General features: G+C 42.9%; 1 protein-coding gene across 3 annotated transcripts in view; it reads right to left on the bottom strand.

The window, feature by feature from the left end:
* The window catches only part of DENND4A (DENN domain containing 4A), a 97,771-nt gene extending 77,581 nt beyond the window's left edge, over window positions 1-20,190 (bottom strand). For all 3 annotated transcript variants that reach the window (XM_075273124.1, XM_075273125.1, XM_075273126.1), the window contains exon 1: window positions 20,042-20,190. In XM_075273124.1, coding sequence (XP_075129225.1) covers window positions 20,042-20,049 — 8 coding nt within the window. In that variant the 5' untranslated portion in view covers window positions 20,050-20,190. The remainder of the gene's footprint in view (window positions 1-20,041) is intronic.
* Between the last annotated feature and the right edge of the window lie 5,419 nt (window positions 20,191-25,609).

Genomic DNA, 25,609 nt, shown 5'->3' with positions numbered 1-25,609 from the left:
AATAGGGGTGCCCAAACTTTTTCATAGGACTGTATGTCACAGGAAATCTGGTCTGGATGAGGGGTGGTCTTCATAAAGAGGTGGTCTGCTGCAGAGGAGGAAAGCTTACTTACTATGGCAAAAAATAAAAGGTAAAAACATGATAAAATTCAGCTGCTGATCCCTGGTGTATATAGGCACTATACCTGTTCGGATCCTATATACAGGTGATTTATATGAAATGAATATGTGAAATACATTCATACAGTGCTCCGTGGGTATATCTCATACAAATGGTTGGTAAGGATTAAGTAAAGAGGCTAGATAAATAAGTAATACCTTCCCTGCAATAGCAGTGACCCAAAGACTGAAATTCAAAGACCACATTATAAAAATTATTATAAAAAATGAAATCTATAGAATCATTAAATCCATCCACCCAAACAGCCAATACAGTTTAGTGACAGACCTACCTGTCCACGGAAACCAATCCGATAGAGAATCCGGATTCTCAAAGAGCGAAATTCACCAAAGTAGGCGTAGGAGAAGTAGTAGTTAAAAAAGGCTGAAGTTCAGTAAGGGAGAGGGATACGACCTCTACAAACAAAGTGTGACAACACACAAGCTGAAACATTTGTACAAACATCACCTTTGGTGAACCTACTTCTATATTAGAGATCTCCATATGTAGGGCTGTGAAAGGACAATAACTGCGCCCACTATACAGACGACCGCTATAAATGCACAGGGTCACACGGATACTGAAGATGGAAATCAGATATAGCCTGGCATATACAGATCAGCGCTCTTATAGTCTTGGCAGTAGGGTACTGTGCGGGTAAATTCCCTTTGTTGTTTTACTCTACGTAGACACCATCATCGCCTCTCACCTCCGGACAGGTGATCCATGTCTGAACGATGGGGGTCCAACTGCTGGAATGGTCAGTCACTGCCAATCCATTCAAAGTCTTTGAGACTTCCAAAAATAGCCAAGTACAGCCCCATAGACTTTGGATAAATCAGAAGAGTCATTCCCTATCAGACCACCATTTAAATAGGGGACACTGATCCCTGTTATCCTAATCTGTGGGTGTCACAATTGCCAGACCCTATTGATCAAGCATGTGTAACTTATGGACAGGTGATATGTTATATCTAGGAAAAACCCTTACTCGACAGACTCCAGATTGTTTGAAAAGGAATACAGAGACAAAGTAACCCGTTACCAAGTGAAATATATTCAGTGTAAGCACGTTTAGAGTTTGCAAGTTCAGCAAGAAAGTTCATGCTAGCCACAGAGAATGTGCTTGGTTATGTTCATCAGTCCCATAGACTTTCAATGGAGCAGCAGCCGGCCTGCTTGACCTCCATCTATTCATCTTCCTCCTAACTGTGGTCTAGTGACTGAAGAGAACAGGGAACTCATGAACCAAAACCCTGCTGAGCCAGCAGCTATCACCTACCAATGTAGGCCAAGGCTACACGTTGTGAGTGCACTGTAGGTTAGTCATGGTGGAATCACCAACAGGTATAATGATAGAACTTCATCAAATCCCATCCACACACTGCACAGAAAAGACCTGCAGAGCAAAGTTTCTTGACCACACGGCATGGCAATACTTGCTGCACTTTCAGGCACTAACTCCAACCAGTGCAATGCAAACATCCAAACCTTGGCTAGTCACACTAGCAATGGCCCATGAAACCTGCAGTCAATGTTGGCAGGTCTGCTGCAGTTTATGCTCTCCACACATCCGGCTGCCAGCTTACAGGATAAATCTCCATTATACCTCTGTAAACAGTCTAGCAGGCTGTGGTGGCTGCTTCAGCTATGATAATATGTGTAAAGAATGAGGGATATATATAGATAGATAGATAGATAGATAGATAGATAGATAGATAGATAGATAGATACACACACAGTACAGAGCATAGGTTTGGACACCTTCTCATTCAAAGAGTTTTCTGTATTTTCACGACTATGACAATTGTAGATTCACACCGAAGGCATCAGAACTATGAATTAACACGTGGAATTATGTACATAACAAAAAAGTGTGAAACAACTTAAAATATGTCTTATATTCTTGGTTCTTCAAAGTAGCTACCTTTTGCTTTGGTTACTGCTTAGCACACTCTTGGCATTCTCTTGATGAGCTTCAAGAGGTAGTCACCGGAAATGATTTACACTTCAAAGGTGTGTCCTGTCAGGTTTAATAAGTGGGATTTCTTGCCTTATAAATAGGGTTGGGACTATCAGTTGTGTTGTGCAGAAGTCAGGTGGATACACAGCGGATAGTCCTACTGAATAGACTGTTAGAATTTGACCAAGAAGGAGAGTGATGGAGTGCTACGCCAGATGACCTGCCCTTCACAGTCACCAGACCTGAACCCAATTGAGATGGTTTGGGGTGAGCTGGACCGCAGAGTGAAGGCAAAAGGGCCAACAAGTGTTAAGCATCTCTAGGAACTCCTTCAAGACTGTTGGAAGACCATTTCCGGTGACTACCTCTTGAAGCTCATCAAGAGAATGCCAAGAGTGTGCAAAGCAGGAATCAAAGCAAAAGGTGGCTACTTTGAAGAACCAAGAATATAAGACAGATTTTCAGTTGTTTCACACTTTTTTGTTAAGTATATAATTCCACATGTGTTAATTCATAGTTTTGATGCCTTCAGTGTGAATTAGTCATGAAAATACAGAAAACTCTTTGAATGAGAAGGTGTGTCCAAACTTTTGGTCTGTACTGTATATATGTAATATAAAAAGAAAAGCATTGTAGATGTGAAGGGTAGAAAGTCACCTGACGCTATAGATGGAATTAACCCTATTAATGACTGTATTACTAGTATGGAATGTATAACATGTATAATCCCTCTACAATGCAGGGTCTGCCAGTTAAATCCTCAATATGCTAAAGCAGAGCAAGTCTCATGTTGGTACAGTACCTGGTGCGGTCTATTCGCCATCTCCAGCAACTTCCACAGAAGCTATAAAGCAGCAGTAAAAGGGATTCAGCATCACACCAACAGATGTTTTAATATATATTTTCTTCAGCTAGGGAGTTGCCTTTAAGTTGGTTGTATAGGCCATTGTATGACTTCCAAAACCCATTACCACAACATTATTGATACCATAAACCAGTGTTTTTTAAGAGAAAGCACCAAATATGCTTTCCAACATCCCCATTGCACTTGAGCCACATCTGCAGCTTTCCAAGGGAATGGTAGAACCACTGGACTATCTAAAGGCATAATGTCCCCTAAAATGCACTGTGGCTGGTTTAATATAGTTTCCAGGTGACAGACTCCCTTTCAATGCAGACAAACAGCACTGCTTATCTGTCAAAGGCTTCAGCAGACTATATACTTGTATGTAGGAGTATAGTGACATTGGCAAATAGTCAGACTCTAAACTGATAGAGTACAATACAAGGCTATGTCCACATGAAGGTACAGTGGTGCGGATACATTACTTTCTATTGCCTTATGGCAGATCGCTTCCTGATACCATCTACCACATAGCACAATGGTCGTTTTACTAACTAGACCAATCCCTATTTACCAGCACAATGTCTACAGCTTCCAGCAGGTATTACATGAGATCTGTATTACGTAACATCTACTATCTTTCTGATGAATCATATGTAATCTCATGATGAAGCTGCTGCTTGTTCTTCCCTTTGTCACCTGTACAGCATAGAAACGTGCCAATTAGATCTGGAATATAATGAAGATGAAACTTTGGTTCCGGCTCTGTTCACATTATGCCATCATTACCAAAGAACACATGGATGCTTTTTTAAAACCCTTTAGGCTTTGTTCACATCTGCATTACAGTTTCAGTTCTAAACAGGAACCGCTGCCTAACAAACCCCACAAACAAAACTTATAAGGATGGGGAGACATGGGACAAACTAGCCGCAAGTCTGTTATGTCTCCTTGAGGCCATCTTGCAGTATCCAGGGTCTTTCACACCATAGATTTACATTTGAAACCTGTAGAAATTCCTATAAGTGTGCCGCAGCAATAGACACTTAATATTGAGTATTGCTGCAGGCTGGAGGGAAGCACATGGCTAAATCTCTCAGTGAAGACTTTTTTACATTATAATATTTCCCTGAGTTTGGCACCTTCATCCAGCGGGTTTCCATAGATATATGCTGTGGCCTACTAAGGGTGGGCAATTCACCGGAAAACAACAAAATGGAAAGTCAGCTCAGTTACCCAGTATGAACATGCTCATCCATGTCCAGGCCGTCCTGTCTCACACTAACATTGGACATGGCACTAACTGTACTTTATGTCACTCATATATCATCAGTTCAGATCGGACAGCGTACAGAAAGCGAAATATCCCTTAGCCAATGGAAGAGGGTGGCGGCACAGTATGGAACGGTCTGTACAGTCAGGAGTAGACGCCAACTAACTGCTATACTTTCCGTAACTGCTGACAGCCTGTATAAAATACATTACACACTATATGTACACAGCCGATATACATGAATGGATGTCTAATGTAATATATAATGGTTTCTAAATAAAACAATAATATATATTTTATACCGTATAGGTGGAACCTAAAAGCAGTGCCCCTCAGATCCTGCAGATGGTTCATATAGTACGGTGAGGGGATAACAAAATAATATATACTATATACACATGGCTGCTCTTATAGTATATACTGTAAGGGCATCATCCTGTACTGCTCTGTATACATTATATACTAGAAGGATAGCACTGTCCACTTCATATATACTGAGCTATACACTTGGCTGCCCATGTACTTTATACTGTGCACACCACTGCCCTGACACTCATGTGCAGACTAGTACATGGGATACATAGAGTAGACAGACTAGTACATGGGATATATACATAGACAGAGTAGTACATGGGATATATACATAGACAGAGTAGTACATGGGATATATACATAGGCACAGTGTACAGACTAGTACTGTGATGGCGAACCTATGGCACAGGTGCTAGAGGTGGCACTCAGAGCCCTCTCTTTGGGCACCCGTCCGTGGAACAGATTATACTGTGTGGGGGCCACCGTGAAGCAAATTGTACTGTGTGTGGGTCACTGAGGAGCAGATTGTACTGTATGAAGGTCACAGTGGAGCAGAAAACTCTATAAAGCCCCATTTGTATGACCATATTTTGCAGGTCTGTAATTGTGTGCAATTGTGGATCCAAGCAATATTAAGGTTAAATTGCCATGTTGGCACTTTGTGATAAATTAGTGGGTTTTGGGTCGCAGTTTGGGCACTCGTTCTCTAAAAGGTTCGCCATCACTTGACTACTACATGGGATATATTCATAGACACACTATACAGACTAGTACATGGGATATTTACATAGACACACTATACAGACTAGTACATGGGATATATACATAGACACACTGTACAGACTAGTACATGGGACAGGACTGGGTACTTAATCAAGAAATAACCAAAAAACTAAATTTATTGGCATATAAATATGAGGCATGAAACATTAAAATGGGCATGTCCAAAAATAATCCTTTATTATAATCGGGGCAAAAACCGCCCGGCCCTTTGGCCTACACAGTATATCAATACTTTGGTAGAGGAATCATTTGTATACTATTTTTCCATATGACATATGCATTGCTCATTGCGTGCCTTGGATACTAGAGAGCAGCAGACAGGCTCTGTACACACTTGGTATTCCTAAATCCTTACCATATGACCTCCGCATATAAATGTGCGATATGTTCAGAGTTTCTTAGGAGACTGTTAACCTTTTCTAGGAGCTAGAACTGAAGTCCTGTAAGCTCAGCTCTGTAATAACTAGTTATAACAAAGACATTGCTGCTGGTGGGAAGTTTGTTTGACACTATTAACATATGGCATTTATACAGAAAGTTCAATCCCTCTAGCGAACGTATCGGAACAATATAAGGACACTTAGCAAGAATGGCAGACATAAATACTGAGACTCAATAAGGAGGCTCCAGCCTCTCTAACATTTAGGGTTACATCTATGGGATACCAAAGGTTACCTAACCACAACTTATCTGGAATTCTGTCCCCATGTAAGAGATAATGTGAAATGTTTGAACATGTAATTGCAAATAATAAAAATCTCTATTTAATTTCTCCTTTACTATTTCTAAATATATCCAGAGTACACAGTAAGTAGAGCAGGGACTTCTAGCTAGATGATATATGGCAATGTACATTACCTCTTCATATTGCTGCGGAGGATGAAGCCTCCATTTTCTTTAATATTTCATTACTGTAAATGGTCGGCCATATTCATTCACTGTTCACAGAGAATACAGGACTGGCCAAGTGCAAAACCATCCAGACTACAGCTGGCCATACACATTCGATTTTACACGGCCATCGCTCATCTAAAGTGGACTGGTCGTACGACCAACTATCCCAAACACATGAACAACCCCCAATTTCTCACTAAGTGTTCAACTACCCAGATACTTCTAAGATTAATAGACAAAAGTTGTTCAATCCTATTAGGGAGCCTTCACATGGAGTTTACACTCCGCTCATTCAGACATGTAAACACGTGTCAAAGTGCCCGCTGTAAAAAACAATGCCATAGACTTCAATGTGTGCCGGTCTTACACATTGAAATCAATGGGTTTAAAAGCCTCCCATGGGGCCTTAGGCCTGCTTCACACAGACAAACCATGAGCGAGTACCCGGACTCCTAACATCACAATTATCCACAAGGATCCCCAGGACGCAGGGACTGTTCCCCACATAGATAACTATAATCCTGGGAGTGTGGGCCCCAGCTCAGGCTTCAGTCTGGGCTATACATCCAACATCGTGTCCGTATTGCCTGGACCAAATCTGACCATGTGGCCTGAGCCTTAGGCAGACTGACATTATAGTCCAGGTTCAGTCCAGTCCCTTTCACTAGAATTCATCATTGAGCTGACTAAGAATACCAGGTATTAATACACTGTATTTTTCCAGGAACATATTTGGCAGCTTTCCCATTTGAGAAATTACAGTAATCCAAAAGAAATTTATCAAATTCCAAACATCAACTTCAAGGAAAACTGCCATGGTGTGACCCCCCCCCCCCAGGTGCCACATGACAAAAAGCCAGAAGCAGACATGGCTTTATATGCTTTACCTGGACTTGTCGTCGATAACACTGCAATCCCCAGAAAAGCAGAGAAGGCAGCATATAGATCGAGCAACTCTTGTCTGAAGAGTCTCACTAACTAAGAGTATGTGCACACTACCATTGGAAGCTTATCAGAATAGTCATTAATGGACACCAACTGATACTAAGGGCCCATTTAATGGATTGGTAAAAAAAAACTGACACATTCACCTCAGTCATGGTCAGTCAATGTCCATTATTATACCGTCCGTTTATTGTGGGTTTTTTGGTTCCGCTTTCAGAACATACGCTGAAAAAATGGTCAGTAATAAGAGCAAGCATAATGGGCAGCAATCCGTTACCATCCGTCCTTTAGCCATAGACATCAATGGTAAAAAAAAAAATAAACATTTCACGTCCGTTATTTTGAACGCAACCAAAAGTCCTGAACCTGGCATTATTATCTCGCCAGAACAATGGACCTGTGACGGATTTGGTTTATATCGATGTATTATAGATATATTTCACAGCAGCATAAGAGGCCAACTATCAGGAATATCGGGGAATTGCTTCTTGCTTTCCACACTTTGGGCCTCATATATACAGCTCTAACAGTGCACCCAGAGAAGTACATGGCGTCTCTATTAGGGAGCCTTCACACTGAGTTACGCTCCGTGCTTTTTGCCCATTTTACACGTGTAAAAATACAAGTGTAAAATGTAGCTAGCCATTGAGTTCAATGGCTCTTTTTTTTTTTAACACGCGTCTTTTTGCGTTATACTAACAAAACCATTGAACTCAATGGCTAACTACATTTTACACGTGAATTTTTACACGTTTAAAATCTAGCAAAATGCGCGGAGCGTAACTCCGTGTGAAGGCACCCTTATAGTAGCAGTTTGATATGGAGACATACATACTACCCCACAGTCTTGTACTGTTCTGCACTGGACTCCATGCAGTGTGCATGAGACTAGAGAAGGGAAAGGGGTGCTGGGGGTTGTCACTGGTGGTTCATTGAGCTAATATGGACAGAAAATACTCCCATTTCATGTTACGTCTAATTCACACTTGCATATTTAGGTCAGCATTTTGCATATTTAGGTCAGTAAGTACAAATGTTTTTCATTATATTTGCAAAACAGAGACGTGAGAATGAGGCCTTAGCTAGTGTTCCCACTTGCAATGGTACCGCTCCATTGATTTCAATGGGATTTCCAGAGATCGCCAAAACACAGCTCTCAGCCATCTATGGCATGTAGGAGTGTCCAAGCTGCCCCAACCTACGGCTCCATTCAAACGGAGATGCAAAACACCCCAGTTTTCCTGATCAGTGGGTGTCCTGGTGGTCAGGCACCCATCAATCATCAAGGTAGCTTCTTATTAATGAAATACCCCTTGAACTTGGAAGGCACAAACACCTAACAAATTATGTTTATCCCTTTTAAATAAGTTGCTCACTTTTTTCCAAATTAATGTCCTGTGCAGAAGATAGGGGATCAGCTTTAGATATGTGGAGGTTGAAGTGGTCCACAAACTAGTAGTCTCCCTGAGAGTGCAAGCGGTAGCGCTCACTCACTGTGTTTTTAATAGCAATGGCTGTGAATACTTCAGCGGTTGTCCAATTCAAGTCTATGGACAGCCACCATCACAAATAAACCGCTGATCTGCAGGGTCCCAACCACTGGACTCACACTGATCTATAATTGACATCCAAAGCGAAGTATCTGCCATAAATCCAAAATCCCTCAGAATTTGACAGTAATCGTGGTGACACTACAAAGCGTGAACTCCCAACTAGATAAGCTAGATCAGGACACAAGAGAAGAATCACCGATACTGCCCGTGGTCAAGTCTCCAACTTTATTTCCATGAAGAAGAATATGACAGCAGACATTAGCAGGGTAGCTGTAGGCAACATCCTAGCGTTTCTCTTGTATTGTACACTGATGCAGTATCCGCCCTGATATAATGTATACTGTGTCATGTATCTCAAGTTGCAGCCTATATCCCAGTAAAGGCTACCACAGGCCCCATTATAGGTCACCCCACACCCACATTTTGCCAAAGATATTTTGACAGGACTAGAAGATCAAACGCGACATTCACTTATCTGCGTTGTGCTGTCAGATTTCATAGGTTTTCATCATTCATGCTTTCCAAGCACATAATACTTACTGGCAGCGCTTAGAGGCTGGGGAATATTCACCGCCTCCCTGCCAGGCTGACTTCACCGGCCTCTGGCACCTTATTGGTTAATGTATGCTTGTTATCAGCAGGGCTGCGGAGTCGGTAGGCCCAACCATGACAACTACGACTCCTCTATCGCTCCACAGCCCGACTCAGAATCCTTCATATATGGCTGACAGCCTTGATCAGACAGAAGCAGTAAAGTCCAGTGACGGACTAGGAAAGGAGATACCGTATGTAACAAACTATACATTACATATACAAGATCTACCGTTCATGTCTGGGCGTTGTGTATGCTCAGTACTGCTCTGGATAGAGGATGAGCGCTGGGAAGGGGGAGATGTGAACCATCCAATGGGGATGGAGTGAGGCAGCGGTCAGGATCGGTCATGTGGAAGGCGAAGCCCAGGGACTGAGAGCAACACCTTTAGCTTAAGACCCCAAGTAACAAGACACAACTAAAAGATGCTGCAGGAAAAGGAGACAGGACTGGATTGCTCCTTTAAGCCTAAGGCCCTACATGGTGAGCCGCTACGGAAAAGCCTGGGGCAGAAACGTACTGCGGTTGTATATGCAACGTTTTTCACAGAAAGGCCGCAGTTTTCTCTGTGGACTTTCTGTCCCTATTATACGTATATGGAAAAGGCGAAATTGACACCCTGCGATTTTTAAAAACGCACCTTTTCCACTGCGGAGTTTTTCCTACAATGTGTTGATGGGATTAGTCAGAATCCCATTCACTTTGCCGGTACTGTAATACGCAGCATATATGGCATGTATGTAAAGTGCTTGCTTTCACTGTGACTTCCTTGCTGACAGACTCCCTTTATTAATATTATAAGGGCTAGTTCACACGGGCAGCGGAATCCACGTCATAATCCGCCCCCTCACAATGGTGGTCTATGGAGACCGCTAGCGATCTTTTTTCCGGAGAGCAGCATGTCGCTCCCCGTGTGAACTAACCCTAAAAGTGGCGATCTATCACCTCAGCCAACTTGTCTACTTTAGTAAATATATGTATTCCCCAAAATATTGCAATTCTTGAGCATTTTTTCTTAGCCATTTGCATTGTCTGTTTCCTCTTTTATTCTTCTTACACATTTATGAATAATGAGACAACTGGGCGTGTCCCCTAAGGAACGTGTTAATACACATGATAAGGCCCCTTGCACAGGACTGAGTGCTAGTTTAGGGTACTATCTGATTTCCCAGACAGCACACTGACCCATTCAGTCCGGGCCGCAAAACTCATGGCAGGTCCTATTCCCATCCAGTTGTGTGGAAACACAGCCAGTGCACAGCGGCCAGTGCACCAATCAATCATGGCCGGCATCCCGCACACGGTAGTGTACAAGGGGCCTAAGGCTAGATTCACCCAATCATGAAACTAGGTTCATGTGCGGCCTGTATTTACTAGTCTGAACAGTGTGCAGAAGGGAACTACCCAGCATTCTAGTATCTATGACTCTCCATGACATACTCTGCTGTACTGCCATCACTACTGAACAAGGACTCCTACTATTATAGAGGGCGAGCATGCTACCAATCGGAGTACCAGCATAGTGAACACACCTCACACACGGACAGAGTTTCATAGATTGTACTCTGTTGTGTGAACTCATTCTTACACCCAGTCATCAGTTTATTCATTGGATTTCCAGGAGGAATAAAAGAGGAATAGCACAGCTTGGAATCATGAGAGAAGACGCTGCAGATTTGTTATGAGTTTCTGTCTGTCCAGTCATCTTGCTATCTGTTCTTTATGCACGACCCAACGACTGCACGGATCCTCACCAAATTTGGCACACAGGTACATCAGGTGCCCGGGAAGGTTTTAAACCGGGTCTCCGCTCTCTAGGATGTACTGTTCCTGAGATACAGTATTCCCAATAAATGACCTGCATTAGCCAATACAAGCCTGCAAGTCACGCATATTCCAACTGCCACACACGGACACATAGAAGCTCACAGGCACTTAGTCTTCACATGCACACCGCTTTACTCCAGGTTTCCATAACAATCCAGACATTTTTTAACTGCTGTAGGTCAGTGTTAAAGGGGCAGGGCGCTGTGGATGACACTGTTACCCAAGGTTACATACACACAGTTTTACTCCAGGTTTCCAAAACAACTGATTGTGGGTTTTTCACTGACATCCAAACTGAGATACATATGATCACATGACGCTCACTGACCAATGTAAACTCGCAGGTTCTTTAGTCTTCATGCACACACGGATTTGCACCTGGTTTCCATAGCAACCAACCTATTCTTTTGGGGCTACAACACACAAAAAAAAAAAAAAAAAAAAAAAAAGATATATACATATAATTTATTACCTATCAGTGCAAATCCAGGGCCTTCTACTAGTATCCTATATAACAGAACAGACATATTGGGTAATGCATTTCCCTATAGCCTCTATGATAAGGATATGCCCCCAGAGATGTGGGTACCAGCCGCTGCCACCCAGAATCGGGGGGTTCATGAATACAGAGCAGCTCCCAGTCCCATGGCTACCATATATAACGCAGGTGACCCCTCGGCCTGGCCCTGCTGACCACTATCAGGGGTAGTCACCAGTCACTGCCCCCCCAGTCCATAGGAATACACGGAGTCCAGTACTGTGCAGTAACAGGTCAATATGCAGCACACACAGACATGACTACAGGTGTCGGCCGATAGTTCCACTGTCAGTGTCTGACCCTTATAGTATGATGTGCCCCCTCCCATACTGACCACAGCACCATTGTAACCCTATTACACAGCGCGCCATACACCGGCTACAAGTTGCCCAGACACAAGTGATGACGGCGGTCACATCCTCCACACTGCGCAGTCACGACGCCGGAGCTGAGGCAAAGTGCGGCTTCACCTGTTAGCCGGCGGTCCCGGGGACGGCAGCCAGGGCGGAGGACGTGAGGTCCTGTCAGAGATGTGACCGCGCAGTGACAGCACACAGCCCGTTATCTGCCGCCTCCATCACCCCCTATATGATGTATACCCTCTACCCCTCCCCCTCTCACACACACCGGACAGCCGGCTGACCCCTCCCCTTGCCCCCGGCTTGCTCCGTTCTCTCACCTCTCCCGGGTTCTCTCCCGGTGATCAGCGTCTCCCGCCGCCTCCCCACGCCATCTTGTGTTTGGACCAGTGGTGGGAGGGACAGCCTCGTCACGTGACGGGGGGGCTGGAGACACGTGGCTGCGAGTTCTCGCACGACGTCATCCTCCAGTCTGTGTGTGTGATGTGTAGTGTGTACAGTGTCCTGCTCCACATGTGTGTGTGATGTGTAGTGTGTACTGTGTACTGTGTCCTGCTCCATATGTGTGTGTGATGTGCAGTGTGTACAGTGTCCTGCTCCACATGTGTGTGATGTGTAGTGTGTGATGTGTAGTGTGTACAGTGTCCTGCTCCACATGTGTGTGATGTGTAGTGTGTGATGTGTAGTGTGTACAGTGTCCTGCTCCACATGTGTGTGTGATGTGTAGTGTGTAGTGTGTAGTGTGTACTGTGTCCTGCTCCATATGTGTGTGTGATGTGTAGTGTGTACTGTGTCCTGCTCCATATGTGTGTGTGATGTGCAGTGTGTACAGTGTCCTGCTCCACATGTGTGTGATGTGTAGTGTGTGATGTGTAGTGTGTACAGTGTCCTGCTCCACATGTGTGTGATGTGTAGTGTGTGATGTGTAGTGTGTACAGTGTCCTGCTCCACATGTGTGTGATGTGTAGTGTGTGATGTGTAGTGTGTACAGTGTCCTGCTCCATATGTGTGTGATGTGTAGTGTGTACAGTGTCCTGCTCCATATGTGTGATGTGCAGTGTGTACAGTGTCTTGCTCCACATGTGTGTGTGATGTGCAGTGTGTACAGTGTCCTGCTCCACATGTGTGTGATGTGCAGTGTGTACAGTGTCCTGCTCCATATGTGTGTGATGTACAGTGTCCTGCTCCATATGTGTGATGTGCAGTGTGTACAGTGTCCTGCTCCATATGTGTGTGTGATGTGCAGTGTGTACAGTGTCCTGCTCCACATATGTGTGATGTGTAGTGTGTACAGTGTCCTGCTCCACATGTGTGTGATGTGCAGTGTGTACAGTGTCTTGCTCCACATGTGTGTGATGTGTAGTATGTATAGTGTCCTGCTCCACATGTGTGTGATGTGCATTGTGTACAGTGTCCTGCTCCACATGTGTGTGATGTGTAGTATGTATAGTGTCCTGCTCCACATGTGTGTGATGTGCATTGTGTACAGTGTCCTGCTCCACATGTGTGCGATGTGTAGTATGTATAGTGTCCTGCTCCACATGTGTGTGATGTATAGTGTGTACAGTGTCCTGCTCCACATGTGTGTGATGTGTAGTGTGTACAGTGTCCTGCTCCACGTGTGATGTGTAGTGTGTACAGTGTCCTGCTCCACATGTGTGTGTAGTGTGTACAGTGTCCTGCTCCACATGTGTGTGTGATGTGTAGTATGTATAGTGTCCTGCTCCATATGTGTGTGATGTGTAGTGTCTACAGTGTCCTGCTCCACGTGTGATGTGTAGTGTGTACAGTGTCCTGCTCCACGTGTGATGTGTAGTGTGTACAGTGTCCTGCTCCACATGTGTGTGTAGTGTGTACAGTGTCCTGCTCCACATGTGTGTGTGATGTGTAGTATGTATAGTGTCCTGCTCCATATGTGTGTGATGTGTAGTGTGTACAGTGTCCTGCTCCATATGTGTGTGTCATTGTAGTACTGTATGTACAGTGTACTGACCATTTTTGGGGGAACCGTAGGACTTGTCTGCTTTTGCACCTGAGTCCATCTATTCTATTTATAGTGTTCATGGAAACACATGATGCGTAGAGAAGCCATTTGATGACTCATGGCTGTGTGCATGGGGCTCAAAGTTGAAATCTACTTCCCCTGGTTTTGCTGCAGATCAGGGCTTGTTCACATCTACGCCTGGCACTCCGTTGTTCAGGTTTCCGTTTCCTGCCTAAAACAGAGGCAGGAGACGGAAACCTCCAGGAGTCTTTCTCACCCATTCATTTGAATGGGTGAGAAAGCAGTCCGGCCATGAGCGGCGGTGAGCGTTTTGTGCTCTCCGCCGCGAAACCGGGTTTTATAATCCGGACACAGAGTCGGACATGCAGTACTCTGTGTCCGGATAAAAAATCCGGTTTCGCGGCGGAGAGCCTAAAACGCTCACGGCCGGACCCGGTCTATGGTTTCCGTCTTCTGGCATGCAGAAGACGGAAACCATAGAACGGAGACCGTGAACGCAGGTGTGAACCTAGCGTCACCTGTATTTCCCATATACATGACATGCTGCAGGTTTTCTTGTCACATGGTTCCCAACCATTCGTCACACCACACCTTTTAAGGGTTCGTCCACATGAAAACATGTCCACGTTTGGATTTCCATTCGGGGGGGTCCACTTGGGGATCTCCTGAACGGAAACCTAATCCGCTTAAAAAATCGGTTACCCACGGACCTTGTAGACTCTAGTGGAGTCCACCAAGTTTCCGCCCAAAAAGGATGAAAATGCAGAGAGAAAAGTGTTGTTTCCAGCACTTTTCTCTCTGCAATTTTTACACGGGTTCAGGGATGGAAACCCCGAATGGAGTTCAAGTGCTAGTATGAACCCAGCCTTACTGTTTCTGGAATTCTACGCATCCAAATCTACCTGTTTTTTGCTGCAGAATTCTTTCAATAATCGCTGTAGGTATCCTAACCTGCACAACTAGCAAAAGCCATAGTACTGGTCACTATTCACTTCAGAGTTTTTGTGCAGCGTGCGGATGCAATTTGTTTAAAGGGGTTATCCTCTTTCTAACATTGGTGGGCTATCCATTGATGGATCACCTCTTCCAGGACTGCACAGTTTCTGGTAATATTTACATGCTGGGAGATGCGATGTTCACTCACTATGCAATGTGTAATGGCGACTTAAGGTACTATCTAAAGTCACTGTTACAGATTGTAAGGCAAATTACGCAGTTTGGCTTCTAGCAAGGATACACCATCAATATTAGGAAGAGTATTCTCTTAACCCCTTTAAATCTCACCCTCTTGGGTGCATTACATTTCAGTGTTTTACTCACACACCAGTCTGTGGTATGTAATCCATGTCAAATATGGTTCCCAATCCAATATATATATATATATATATATATATATATATATATATATAATCGTTTACCTGATCATTGCCTTGTAAAGGATCTTACTGCATGCAATATTTATAGCTGCTTTACTACAGAAAGGAATGTGACCAAGACTATACGAACACATTCAAGTTTACACAAGCCGCATGCACAAGTACAGGAAAAACGTACGTTTTTTTTTTTACTGGCAGGGATTATGTCTACAACATTATGGCTTGTTATAGTATTGTCATAGCATAATGAGATAATTGCAGAAAGTAAATGCAACATCTAATGCTTCGCTGGAGCTAACTGTGCTTTAGTGTCGCTTGTTACAAAATGAATGCACTAAAAGTAAAATATTTCAATGAACATGCTGCTACAATGAACACGCTCCTACAGTAAAATGATATTTTGCACATAGAAAATGGTAGAAAGAAATTGGACCTCAGCAGGAGGCATTGCTAATATTCATGTTGGCATGCTATGGCAGTAAAGACATTTGTGGAATTATTGAGCTAATATCTTAAATAGGTCCATTGGTAGCAACACCTCAATAGGCTTTCATGCAGACTATAGCTGGCCATACATTATTGGCTTTAGATTTCTATTTTCTGAATGATTTGTCATGTCTTGGTTGTTCTGTGAAGGTTGTTAATGCCATAAGTGCCCTGATCTGTGGCCTGAAATCCATCCATGAGATGCAGAGCTATCATGTGGTATCACAATACACTGACTACAGAGCCCAACAAATAATAAAATCCAACACAGAAAAGCAACTTCTGCACAGAATTTTTGCTATCGGTCTGCATCTGTCACATACACATTCATGTCATGAAAAAGAGGGCAGCAGAACATGGTTAATCTTTATAGTCATTAAAAATCTCCAGCAATCGAGTAATCTCCTTCTTGACCATTGTGAGTAGTATATGTCCATATAGCTAATGCCCCATATAACAAATGGATCTTACAACAAGTACCAGGGGTGTAACTTGAGGGGGTGCAGAGGGAGCAGTGGCCAGGAGCCTTAGGGGGCCCATAAGCACTGGCATCAGTATTAAGATTGCACCTTCCATCTGGCCCATAAGCCAAGGAGACCCACAGATTCCCCTAACCACACTAAGGGTGCATTCACACTGAGTAAACGCTAGCTTATTCTGAACGTAAAACACGTTCAGAATAAGCGGCGTCTAAAGCAGCTCCATTCATTTCTATGGGAGCGGGGATACGAGCGCTCCCCATAGAAATGAATGGGCTGCTTCTTTCACTCCGTGCAGTCCCATTGAAGTGAATGGGGAGTGCCGGCGTGTACGCTCCGGCATGAGCAGAGCTTGCCGTATACGCCGGCACTCCCCATTCACTTCAATGGGACTGCACGGAGTGAAAGAAGCAGCCCATTCATTTCTATGGGGAGCGCTCGTATCCCCGCTCCCATAGAAATGAATGGAGCTGCTTTAGACGCCGCTTATTCTGAACGTGTTTTACGTTCAGAATAAGCTAGCGTTTACTCAGTGTGAATGCACCCTAAGGCTGAGTAACTCTTTAGCACCCGTAACCATCACTATCAAGAATTCGCTGTAGGGATGAGGTAGGGGGCCCCAGACAAAAGATTGCATAGGGGCCCACAAGACTTTAGTTACGCCACTGATAAGTGCATACAGTTTTATATGAGTAGATCTAGTGTGTCTTGTCTCAACATTTCCATTAATAAGTTGTTTCCTTGAGGCCCTTCCTTTAATTTACATTGTGTGTTGTTTGCATACAATGGGGCAGATTTATTAAGACTGTTGTTTCCTACTCCAGCTTCTTCATAAATGAAGCACATGCCCATGAGTCAGAGTGGAGATTTATGCCTGTAGGAACCGGTGTAGATCTCCTATAATAATCCACTCCAGAAAACTGGCGTTAGCTAATGTATATGTTGGACCGAGCTTCCTTAGGGCTAGTTCACACGTGAACTGCCCGCGCGGGTTTTGACACAGAGAGAGACGCGGCGAGCCGCGTCTCTCTCTTGTCAAAACCCGCCCGCCGCGACCATCGCTGTCGCGGCTTAACCCTCTGCTGTCGGCTCAAATGAATGAGCCGACATAGGAGGGAGCTGCGGGGGGCGGAAGCCGCGCGACTGAGACAGCGCGGCTTCCGCCTGAAGAAAGGACATGTCCTTTCTTTTCTCCGCTAGCAGCAGCTCGCCGCTAGCGGAGAACAGAAGCCCGGCGGTCTCCATAGACCACCATTATAAGGGGAGGTTTTGGACGCGAAATCCGCTGTCAAAAACCTCCCCTTATACTCACGTGTGAACTAGCCCTTAGGCTCTCTCCGCTTACATTTGTGGAAAGTGGTGAGCAAAGCATAGAATGGGGGATGCGATGTACATTTGGCACAAGAAAGGGACTTGCGCTAAATTTGTGCCACAATGGCACCCATCTATGCCAAAAAACTGGCGTGGATGGAATAATAAATTACTCCCACCATGTCTGTCCATAATTCAATAATAAATGTTGGATGAATGCTCATTGAACGGAAAGCCCAAATCTACGATAAACATATACCCCTGGCCTAGTGTTTATCTAATTGGGCACAGGGGTGTAAGAGGGTTTGTGAGGGTATTTCTCCTAACAACTGCATTCAGGTGATGGTCAAGACTCCACCATACACATTGCAGGTTTTGACAGTCCTACTGAGATCAGTGAGTAGGACAAACATGTATCTAATGTGCACAGTCAGCTTTGAGGACTAGTATTTCAACAAATATACAGCTGTCTCCATGTCTGTTGTCCAAGTGCTGCAGAGTTTCCACCATTTAGAATCAGCCTAATGAATACATAGGAAGAAGAACAAGAAGAAGATGTGGAAATTGCTGGACATTAGTGAGGTTGTAGGTGATGGCTCAAGCTGCCTGACCTCGGATGGTGGGTAACTAGCATCGTACCGTTGTAGGATATAGTGACAGAATAAAGGGTCAAATCAGATGAGTCAGTGACAGTGTTTTAGAATATAGTCATAAATTTTAGTTAAAATGAGTGTGTTGTATGATAGCGGTACATACAGTTAGTAATGTCAGCCCTTAAAGAGTTTACATTATGCTTATGTAAAAAAGGAATTATATAGGGCACATGTGTATTGTAAATCTACCTACTGTATGTAATGGAAAATTTACTGCTCCCTCCTCAGCGCACTACCAGCAATAGATAAACCAAGAACATACTGTATATAAACAGAAAACTGTCTGTACTTAATGTCTTTGTCATAAGGTCTGTAACACAGTTTTGTTACATGTATATGTTTTGATATACTGTATATATATATATATATATATATATATATACACAATACAAAGTAACAGAAAGGTCAGACAGATTCGCCTTTAAAATGAGCCAAGTCTATAGTAGCGATTGTAAAGGAAGAACATGGAAGCAACAGCATGAATGCATTAACCTATCCTTCAGGGTGACTACACTACAGGATATCTGAGACAACATGCTGGAATTGGACAATTTTAAGACGACTTTCAGTACTTTGATCACAGTGAACCAATGTCCTGATGCTAGGACTTACGTCATGGCTGTGTACACCATAGTATCTAATTATACTGTATTATTGTCCTATTGCAACTGAAATGAAGTATAGGGAAAGCTCACAAATTGTTTTATTGAAAAATTTCCTATCATTTTGTGTCTACAGGTTCTATGCAGTCCAGTGCATCTCCATGGTAACATACAACAAACTGAGTATACCCAAGGCATGTGTGTAATGTATGCAGTATGGTTAGCTCAAAGCATGGTCCTGTTCATTGACATAGGTCATCAAAAAGAGATCAGTGGGGGGTTCAACACTCAGATCCCTACTGATCAGATATTGAAAGGGTCTTGTGTGGGCGCCGTGATCCCTTCACTATATACGTCGCACACTGTCTGATTCATAATGGCCGTGTCCCACAAGTCTTGTCCCACAGGAGTGAATAGAAGATTCATCAAACAACTGGCCAGTTGTCAGACACCCACTGATCTCTTATTGAACTTGAATACCCCTTTAAGGAACCATTCTCAGCTAAACATTTATTCTATAGTCTGCAGGTAATACATATTAAGGTATATCATAGGGAGTTTATGGCGTTTCTAGTCCAAATATAAGACAATATGTGTGCTACCACTGTATCATAGAATAAGAGTGCTTCTTTAAGTTATCTGTACGTTATGTGACTCCATTACTGGGAAAGGGACTCCCACTAGTTTATTTGCCCAGGGGCCGGCACTGTAATCCGGTCCTGGTCACTTGTAACTGCCATACAAAACATACCCCATAAAGTTACACATTTCCTTATGTTATACATATAAGACATAAACCAATGAAGATTTCTTATTTCAGTCAGAGCCATATCTACAGGTTAGGACAGTTCAGCTACTTAAAAGGAAAAAATTGTAGTGATTGATATAAAATCTATAAAATTGTTATAAACTGAATCCTAAAACTGTACAAAAACTTGTAATAAATGGGACTGAAGTTTGACCCTTAAATTTGGTTTGCAAGAATTCGACTAAATTGAATGAAAAGTTTCTAAGATTAAAGTTCTAAGGACAGATATAGTTGGAAAAAGTTGGCTAGTAGTAATGGGGGTATTGGCATTGCTTTACCTGTTCATTGGAAGGGTTTTAGGAGTCCTCTGTGCACGGTGATCAGCCCGGCTCCCTGGGTGACACAGCTCTGAATGAAATGTCACAGTTCTCTGACAGCCCAGCTATGTGATGGGGAAACCCTGTGGTTTTCTGTACACGTACTAGGTCTTTGTAACATGCTGAGATTATAGTTAGGAGGTGGAGGAAGTCTTCATGCGCACACAGACATGCCACTTTCTGCTCATGTTCTTGGCAAGTTGTCCAGGTCCATGCTGGGCTGGTTCCTGTCCAGGTCTCAGGAATGTTCTTCTTGGAAAACAAAAGGGAACAGCTGCTAAAACTCTTAGCCGGGTGCTGGGAGGAAAGAGGCAGAGGTTCAAACAGCTGAAGAATTTCACAGCCATGGATCACTATTACCAAAGAGGAAAAGGAGATGTCTAAGGAGTCAACCAGATCTGGCTGAGGAGCCTACAAAAAGTCCAGTCCCAGATAGAAGGTTTCATTATAGGAAGCATTAATCTATCATTTTACCACTTATAAAGCATCAGTTTGTGCCCCCTACTCCAAATAAAAGGTGAATCTATAGCTATATTATTTATTTAGCTTACCTGTATAGCACTATCATATTCCATAGGTCTTTACAGACATTGTGGTATCTGTCCCATACAGGGCTCACAATCTACATTTCCTATCAGTGTGTCCTTGGAGTGTGGGAGGAAACCCATGCAAACAGAGGGAGAACATACAAACTCCTTGCAGATGTTTTCCGTGGCAGGATTTGAACCCTGGACTACATTGCTAACCACTGAGCCACCGTGCCACCCCTGTAAATCATAGTAAAACATAGCCTAGAATGTATCGATGAAAATGGTGAAAAGTGAACAATCCCTTTAACCACTTGAGGACCATTCTACAATATAACCAAAACGTTCTCTAATCTTGACTTTTTGTAAAATTTTTAAAGGAAACCTGTCACCATGAACATGCAGTCTGATCTGTGGGCAGCATGTTATAGAACAGGAAGAGCTGAGCAGACTTGGGGACCCCCCGAACGGAATCCAATAAGCATTAAAAAAGCGGTTCTGAGGACGCCTATACAATAATGGGGTCCATGCGGTTTCTGCTCGATTTACACACAAAACATACAGAGAGAAAAGTGCTGCTTGTAGGACTCTTCTCCCCGCATGTTTCTTGCAGAAACCACACAGACCCCATTACAGTGTATAGGATCTGTGGGTTTCCCAGGTAACCGCTGTTTAATGTGTATAAGTTTCCGTTCGGGGACTCCCCAAACGGAAACCCGAAAACATGTGAACCGGGCCTAAAGGGGCTCTATCAGCAAAATTATGCAGTATGAGCCCACATATGCCTGAATAGCCTTTAAAAGGGCTATTCTGGCACCGCTAATCTTATTTTAACCCCCCCCCCACGCCTTCCTCTTCTTTCTTCGTCTTTTGGCGACGCCCTCCGGTCCTGGCTCTTCCCCGGTTTCATCGTCCTCTTCTTCCAGCGGGATTGGTTCAAATCCGGCGCATGCACAGTATAGTTCCCTCCAAAGCGCTACTGCGCACGCTCCGGCACCATTTTTCTCAATGGCAGTACGCTCGCGTCCTTGAGGCAAGCGATACTACGCATGTGCCGGATTTGAACCAATCCCGCTGGAAGAAGAGGACGATGAAGCCGGGGTAGACCCAGGACCAGAGGGCATCGCCAAAAGAAAAATAAAGAAGAGGAAGGTGTGACAGCAGATGACGTCAGACTGTGCATGACCGACCCACCGTGCACGATAAGTATCATTTGCATATATGTCTTTATGGTTTTATTTTAAAACGGGGGGTTAAAATAGCATTAGCGGTGCCTGAATAGCCTTTTTAAAGACTATTCATGCATATGTGGGGCTCATACAGCGTAATTTTGCTGATAGAGCACCTTTAATATCTGGGGGGGTTTTACCTCCATTGACTTATAAAGTGTCTGTCAGGTTTTTATTTTAGTTTTGGATAGAATAGCGCAGCATGCTGTTAAAAAGCAAAGAAAATCTGAAGGTAAAAGAACTTACACAAGTGAGCCTAAAGCTGCCATATATAGGACACGTTTAATGCTGCGCTAAGGGTAAGGTGAGCAGAAATAGATGAGTAGAAGGTGTAGACATTGTTGACATGACAATGTTTCGGGGGAAGGGGGATGGGTACCTTTTTACGATAGTGATGTTGCATGGTATGTGCCACGGTTAATGAGCTTTCCAGATGACAAGCGCTGCCTGTTGGGATTTAGAAAAACTGCTTACCTATAAATGAGAATAGATTGGTCTGTGTAATGAGCCGCTCTGTACAACTATATATAGAATCATTATATATTTATAAACCACCATCATGCTCAGTAGTAATGCTACCCGGGCGCAACAACAGACAAGCTATTGACAGCTGATTGATGAAAGCCTGATACAGATGTAGCTGAGCTGACTGCGTTGTTTGGCACAGTTCTTCATGCTAGCTCATCTTTTTACTAAAAAATGGAGGTAAATCTAGTTGCTGCCATACACAATATACTCCCAAAGAATTAAAGGACACCGTCTCATATATGAATAGCTGATTCCAGCAAGTCATGTGAATGATACATGTCCAAAGGAGTGGATTTTAGTAATAAAAGCTATTATTTTAGTGATATTTTATTGTTACCGTAAATTTTATATCAGCCAGTATCCGCAGCTACTACTTAACACACATTTACATATACTTCATATGATCACACAGCTATTCAGTGTCTCAACTTCAAAGATCATATTATCATTGACATTCAGAGATACATTACTCTGTGCGTGCTCATAGAAATTCAATTATTTCTATCAAAAGTTAACATGGAATACATTCAGGCTTTTCTTTACAGGATCCGTAAGGAAAATGACTGATTTGCTATGACTAATCATACGATATGTTATGATCCATTATGAGAACATAATATATTGTATATTTATATATTCATTTATACAATATATTTATACATTCATTTGTACTGTATATTTATATATTCATTTATAATATTCTTATACATTCATTTGTCTAATTATATAGTCATATATCTCTATGTTTATATATTCATTTACACTGTATATTTATATAGTCATATCTATATTAATATACTCATTTATCATAAATCAGAGGATATTATGAGATTAAAAGGACAGGCTATTGATTTCAGTGTGTGGAAATGATCGGTTCCCATAATGATAATAATAGGGAGACCCAATACCCAATATACCACTGTAGATTTAATAACCACACAGCTGCATAGTACATGCTTATATGTTAGTACATAGAGTAACCTTTGCTTACAAATAATCATTTCTCTATTCCTGGATAATATAATAATATGATCCAGAGACTGCTTACTAGTGTGACCGCAATTTCCTTTTATTCCTTTACACTTGGGGATGGTATTTAGTAATGTTTTGTGCAATTTGTCTTCCAAGTAATAGTTTACAGCCGGTCTACAGAGTCCCAGGAAGAAAATGTACCAGCCCCTACACATTTCTCAACAGTCACTGTGGTGAGTATGTCAATGACATAAGAAACGTAGTACGTGGCAGCTTTGTGACAAGGGACAGACCCAATGAAGACATTTCCTGCAGGAGAGGTAAAAACTATTCACACTAGTTAATTTATGGCATTTAGGATAAGGCCCCATGTAGTGAGACTACATCACGATGAAAAAAATCACGACAGAAACACAGTCCTTCATATTGTCCATTCCATATGAATCCACTTCTGGCTTTGGTTCGAAAAAATCCTTCAAAGGTTGACGTCCCAACTTGCGGAAATGCAGATTTTTTTTGTTGAAGATTTTGCTGAGGTTTATTGAGCCAAAGCCAAGAATGGTTACAATAGGAATAGGAGATATACAGTATAGGAAGCTCTTGTACTTCTACCTTCTGTTCATTTCACTCCTGGCTTTTGCTCAAAAAAACACAGCAAAATCTCCAACAAAAAAATCTGTGTTTCCACAAAGGCTGACTTAACCTTAATGTGATTTACTTCAATCTAATTTGAAAAGCTGACTGTCTGCCAACATCTCCTCTCACAGTAATGCAGGCCATTAGATGGGTATTGTCCAAACCAGGCCATATACATTAGATGTGTATAGTGCAAACCAGGCCACATACATTAGATAGGTATTATCCAAACCAGACCGTATACATTAGATGTGTATAGTGCAAACCAGGCCATATACATTAGATGTGCATCATCCAAACCAGACCATATACATTACCTGGGAAGTCGAGGAGGTGGTCCTATCAGACAGCTAGCTTTGTATGCACAGTCATAGAGGGCAGACTGTCAATCACTGATATGTCCCAACATAGAAAGAACCGAGATTTCTATAGATACATAACAAGTGATAATTAATCTTTTCCCACAAATGTATATATTAACCTGCTCAGCATCTCCTTCTCTGTAACATACTACCTACACATTGGATGACATTGTTCATGTGACAGGTTCCCTTTAAATGTTCCCTTCATAAGTGATACTTGAGGTATCGATAGCCACTTATCTCCACCCTTCCCTGGAAACACGGACATGTGAATGGTGGAGTAATAGAAGATAGATGATTTTTCCACTAATTTATTAAGACGTAAGCAAAGGCTCTTCTTTCTTTTTTTTTCTAAAAGTAGAATATACAGACTTCTCAAATTCACTCAGCTTTCCCAAATGGTGTATATGGAATAACACACCTGCCATATATCTACATATGTATAACTAAGGAGTTTAGTTGGGGGTCTATTACTGTGAGAGCCGCGGTGGCAGCCAGGTTGTTATTATTATTATTATTATGGTAATTTTTTTGCAGTTTTCCAGAAAGCAAATAAGGAAATGATAACTAGGACATGTTTAACGGAAGAATCTATTTCTAGACTTTTTCTTTGGTTTTGTATTTTAGGGGAAATTTTCTTTAAAGAGGACCTGACAGCTTTTATGATATTACTTTTATTCCCAAAGAAATAAAATTGCTCTGTTAGGGGGCGTTCACACTACCATCGGTGTCCGACATGTAGTGTCCGCTCCTAGTGTCCGCTCAAAATCTGGCACGGATATTAGGAGCGGACACTAGCTGTGTCCATGACACCTGTCATTTATTTAAATGGGCATCGGGTGCGTTCTTTTGCACTCCGTGCCTGTCCTTCCCTGTCCGCAAGTGAAGATGTCCGACTTCTCAAGCAGACAGAAGAACCCAGCATGTAGGGTTTTTCTGTCCGCTTGAGAAGTCGGACATCTTCACTTGCGGACAGGGAAGGACAGGCACAGAGTGCAAAAGAACGCACCCGATGCCCATTTAAATAAATGACAGGTGTCACGGACACAGCTAGTGTCCGCTCCTAATATCCGTGCCAGATTTTGAGCGGACAGTAGGAGCGGACACTACCTGTCGGACACCGACGGTAGTGTGAACGCTCCCTTACTCCTCCAGGCAATGTATAAATAAACTAGACAACAGCACTCCTTGCATACTTACGCTACGGTATGTTCGCATCTGCATCTGTGTGCCCGTTGTTCTGGACCATCCTGAGGACAAGAACAATGGACACAA

This window comes from Leptodactylus fuscus, chromosome 5 (assembly GCF_031893055.1).
Source record: "Leptodactylus fuscus isolate aLepFus1 chromosome 5, aLepFus1.hap2, whole genome shotgun sequence".
Classification (NCBI taxonomy): domain Eukaryota; kingdom Metazoa; phylum Chordata; class Amphibia; order Anura; family Leptodactylidae; genus Leptodactylus; species Leptodactylus fuscus.
This window is presented reverse-complemented; position numbering and strand designations above follow the sequence as displayed.